Source organism: Merops nubicus, unplaced genomic scaffold, assembly GCF_000691845.1.
Source record: "Merops nubicus isolate BGI_N331 unplaced genomic scaffold, ASM69184v1 scaffold41954, whole genome shotgun sequence".
Lineage (NCBI taxonomy): Eukaryota > Metazoa > Chordata > Aves > Coraciiformes > Meropidae > Merops > Merops nubicus.
Window position 1 is genome coordinate 10,781 of NW_008607066.1, and position 4,997 is coordinate 15,777.

Consider the following 4,997-nt stretch of genomic DNA (forward strand, 5'->3'; position numbering starts at 1 on the left):
TAAATTGGCTGAAACACTACTATGTTTATACTAAAAGAGTAGTAGACAATCTGTAGTGCTATGTCCTTGTCCACATTCCTTGTGAAAGCCTGGAAATCTAAGGCCACGTTATACCCCAGCTGAACTGTTTGGAAAGCATGGTGTCAAGCCTCTGCTAGTGAAACTTGCTGCTCTCTGTACCACGGAACAGAAACAATGAGCAGGGTGACAGCAAGGACACCTGCTCAGCTCTTGCTGCTCTCCCTTGAGCTCACCAGGAGTTTGGGCCAAGGAGGCATAACTACTTTTTAAAAATAAGCATGTTCAAAAAAGACTTGTGTCTTCACTGTTAGACTCATTTTCCTGGATATACTGGAGAATGTCCACTTCACTCATTGCCTGAATCCTGTTTTCCTTTGGCTCTGCCAGTGGAGATGAGTCAGTGCTCCTGGGGGCAACTGCTGGCTTCTGAGGCAGTGGTGGTTTGGGTGGTATCTTAGGTTTTGGTCTGGAGGTTACTTTCAAGAGCTTCTCAAAATCATCTTCAACTCTGGAATGAAAAGAAAACGGCAGAAACATCTTGAGAATTTCTGAACTGCTTTTTGTTATAGAAGAAAAGGTAGATCTTGTAAAATAAAATTTTCTGCAGGAAAGGATCACCTCTGATGAACTTCTCTTTTAGGAAGAGCTTTCCATAGGAGTTTCAGTGTTACCAAAATAAGAAATGTCTTTTAATAATGTGGTTTTTCAGTTCACTGTAGCAGTTAATTAGTTTTACAGCATGTTTTCAAATGTCTGAATTAAAAGCAATTTGCAATCATTGAACGAAAAAGAACTTTATTTTAGTTGGGAAAAAAAAGATTTGTAACAGCATGTTTTGCTCTCCAGAAATTTTCATGGGATAATAAAACTTCTCACATTCAGCTCTGCTTCTTCTTCATCCTTCATACTCAATCATGAGAAACTGGAAAAGCCAATGGCTTTAAAAATGTTGTGTCCACATGTGCTTCCAAGAAACAGAAGTTTTGTAACCTGTGACTGTAGACAACAACTCCTTTTTTTGATCATTTCCCCCTGTTTCTTTAGTGAATTGATCCAAAATACCTTAAATGGTTAAGGATGTTTCCTACCTGCATTGTTTGACCTTATCAAGGGACACAGTATGCTGAGCATGCCTGACTGTGTTCCCACAGGGGCTATTAGAAAATTTGAGAGCACACTTACAGCAGAATGACTTGTGACTCCAAGAGGTGTCTGCCTCTGGAAAATGAGTATGTGGAGGAAAGGGAAAGAAGGCTCTGACACATCACATCTCTAAAAGATATAGCAGAGATGGCAGAGTGACAATTAGCATAGCTAGAGAGGTCTTTACAGGCCACAGTACTTTGTGCTCTGAATCAAAACAGCCTCTTGTTTTGGTCCTCTGAGCACAGTGGTCAAACAAAATACCACAAGGAGTAAAGGCAGTTGTTCATTTCCCAAAGGCTTGATTGATAAATAATTGCTAAGCAGTGCAACCAGCACTCTGTGCAGATGATCAGCTGTGGAATGACCAGCTATGAAAGTGATGCCTCTGATAAAACACACACCTCTTACATGCTTACAAAACACAGCACCTGCCAAAGCCTCCACCTCTAATTGTAACATCCCAAACCAAGACAGCTAAAGCATAACGACTGCAAACAAGAACTTCTACAGGAGGGACCAGGAGCCAAAGATCAAGAGGAACAGCAGGCTTGTGATAGGTGGGTATGTCCTTGCCAGACCCCAGCACTAGTGTGACACAGTCACTCTATGCCTGCAGCATCAGAGGCAGGGAATTGATTGAACTGTTTAATTGTTCACAAGCCCCGTTTTAAGACCAGTTGTTACCAAACTTCAGCAATAACTGAATCAGCCATTAGGCTCTATCAGTGCCAGCAGCAAAACTCCTCTGCCTTGGCCAAGGGGCAGCCTGGCAGGGAAGCTATAAATGAACCAGGAGATGAAGTTAAGATGCAGGAGTTAATCTAAAGGGACTGGAATTTTCTTTGGTGCTAAAATTCCCTTCAAATAATTCTACTTATTTCACTCTTATAGGATTTGTAAGAAGGTCTGGTTCAGGTGAGTGATTCTTAAAGAAGAAAGGAGCTGGCAGCACATGTGCAGCCCATCCTCTCCCTCTGTCTCTGCTAGAGCAGCACATCATGAGGTGGCACAGTCCCTCCACCCAGGAGCACGGGCTGGATGCTCTCTGTTGGCCACAGCACCCAGAATCATCTCCTGGCAAATGGAGATGTGACTAATGGAACAGACAACAGCTGCTTCTCAAGGAGGATTCTCTGAAGCTTCTCATCAGAGTTCCTGGTGACTGGAAGGGATTTGTTGGAGCAGCTTTCCAGCAGCTCCACTCGCTGGAACAGGAGATATAGAGGAAGTCTAAAGAAAGTGCCTTTTTAGTTTCTTCTGCAAGTCCCTGGATCATGAGTCTCACTTTATTTCAAATCAGGAATTTCTTGGTCCTTCCACTCATTTGTCTTTTGTAATCCCTACCCTCCTCACAGGCAATGAGGCTGTCTTGGGGGTGTTATCCAGACCTCTGTTACACCACTGGGATAACTCCTGTTGACTACATGAGACTGTGACTTCTCCCTGTCTCTCTTCGTTCACCAGCAGCCTCAGGAGAGATGCTGTAAATGCCTCTAGCACAAGGCAGAGCAACTGCAGACAGATAAAGTAAAGTAGGCAGTTAAAGTTGGGCTCTTCCATAATATGGGAAGCAATTGATTAAGGTAACTGGCCAGGACCATAGGGAACACAATCAACAGAAGAATCAGTGACACTGTATCACTCTATCCCTAGAGCACACTGGTTGAATGTGAAAACCAGAGGTACTCCAAGAACTCCAGCACACTCAGCTAAGGTTTCCACTATTATTATGAAAAATTGCATCATTTCAAGGGTTTTTTATGTTCACCCTTATTTAAAAGCTGTGAGGAACTTATGACTGTACTATCCAGGCTAAGACAAACTGCAGTCACCATAAATTTGCTATAAAGTGAATAAGGATTAGCCTGAATTTTCTGCTGTACAGACAGCCAGAATCCTTTAAGGTAAATGACTTGAAGTCAGATTTTTTGTTGACTCCCAAATGGAATCTTAAAAGGATCAGTTTTAACCAGGGCTAACCTCCTCAAATCAACTGCCCAAACATTAGTATGTAAAACTAGGAAATACCTAAACAGACCCACTGATGGTCAGAGCAGAGCCACTGTCCCAGAGCTCTGCACCTTGAATCTGACCTTGTGGACTTGTATTCTAGCAGGAAGCTCCTCAAATTTCATCCCCTAAGTAACTCTGAAGATTATAATCTCTCTTATTTAGATAAGATTTCTGATGCCTTTTAGTTTCCATGATTCCCTGTGGGTGACATATCCAACCTCACTTACAAAACACCTCGTCAGTGTATTTCTTCCTCTTGAATTAATCATCTACATAGAAGAAATAGATTTAATTTAAGCCCAGGCATTTTTGTTTGCTGCAAACTCTGATACCCAGAGATATCACACCTGTGATCACATTGCCAAGACATGTTCATGTTCTCTTTGCTGTGTAATAACAAAACATGTTAGGACTGGTATTCCTGAAGCTTAGCTTTCTCTGGCTGATCTCATGACTCCCTTCTTGGCATAAACAAACACTGAATGAATCAATGCCCATGTCATAAAGCTTTTGGTCATAAATAACAGAAATCACAATAACCAGATGAACAATACACACATATACTTACAGATCCAATGGAGGAAGCATGGTTCTGAACTAGGTGCACCACCCAGAAGGGGCAGCAGTAAATAAAGTTCATTAACCTGAGATGGTATAGATTCTCTACCCTTTTGTGCCTCTGTGTTAATTTCTGTGCTAACCAGAGCAACAAAACCATGCAGCACAGTCACAGAATACCACCAACAGATGTAGTCCAGCAGGGTTTTTTTGTTTGGTTGTTGTTTGGTTGTGTTTAGTTGTTTGGGTTTTGTGTGCGTGTGTGTGTGTGGGGGGGTTTTTTGGTAGCATGCTTTTAGGCCAAGAACTCTGCAGGAGATGATTTTTCAGTCTGGAAGCTGATCATGTCAATCTCCTTTTTCTGTCCTTGTTTTTTTTTCAAGACTTGTTTAGACAGAAGTCTTTTACAGAGAACACAGCAGATAATATGTGGTCTTTGTCTCAAAACCTGCTTTTCAGTGCTCCAGTGCTAGGCAAACTGCTTGATCCACTGCTGTTTGATCATGTGAGACACAACTGTCTTTGGAAAACTGAAGAGGTAAAATGCAAAACGCCTCAGGCAGAGATAGAAACAAGGACTTCTCTTTCTTGAGAAGCAAATGAATCGTTACAGTGCATAACTACCACCATATTTAACTCCAGGCCAGGAGGAGGAAGAAAAAAATCAAGCAACTACTCTGAAGTAACAAGATTAAAGGAAGAACCTTCCCACCCCCATCTTTTTGTAGACAATCAGGCACAGAATCCATGTAATTAATCATTGTCTAATTAGTCTCTTTCTTTGTCTGTATTGGAAAAGCAGGGCCACATTGTTTAGAATTCCTGCCATACTGTTGTGCTGATTCACAGACTCTATTGGTGGAAATTCTCTTTGTTTTCAGACACAGAGAGCAATCAAAACCCTTACTGAAGAAAGGCTGTGACAAAGCCCTATGATGTGACTGCACTAGCATGTGGACTTCAGGAGAGTAAACGAGTTCTGGCAGCTGTCATCAGCACATCAACATTTTAGATGCCATTTCTCTGAACTCTCTTCTATCTGGACAAGATCTTTGGGACAGGAATGACTATGTGCATGTACAGCATCTAGCATGATGGGGACAGTGACCTCTGCTTGCTGGGAATGCTCTAATGAGGAGAATCAGCAATGAAAGCAAGAGACAAAGACTCCCATAATTTGCTGAAGTATCCAGAAGCACCACGTTTGAACCCAGGTTATGCAACTCACAGCAGTTCTTGCAGAACAGACTTTTATCTTT

The 4,997-nt window shown here is 42.0% G+C and overlaps 1 protein-coding gene across 1 annotated transcript in view; it reads right to left on the reverse strand.

The window, feature by feature from the left end:
• Positions 1-303: 303 nt before the first annotated feature.
• LOC103772491 (HCLS1-binding protein 3-like) overlaps positions 304-4,997 on the reverse strand; it is a gene marked incomplete at its 5' end in the record, with an annotated part of 9,881 nt that continues 5,187 nt past the window's right edge. Inside the window, one exon of the mRNA XM_008939826.1 lies at positions 304-529. Coding sequence (XP_008938074.1) covers positions 304-529 — 226 coding nt within the window. The remainder of the gene's footprint in view (positions 530-4,997) is intronic.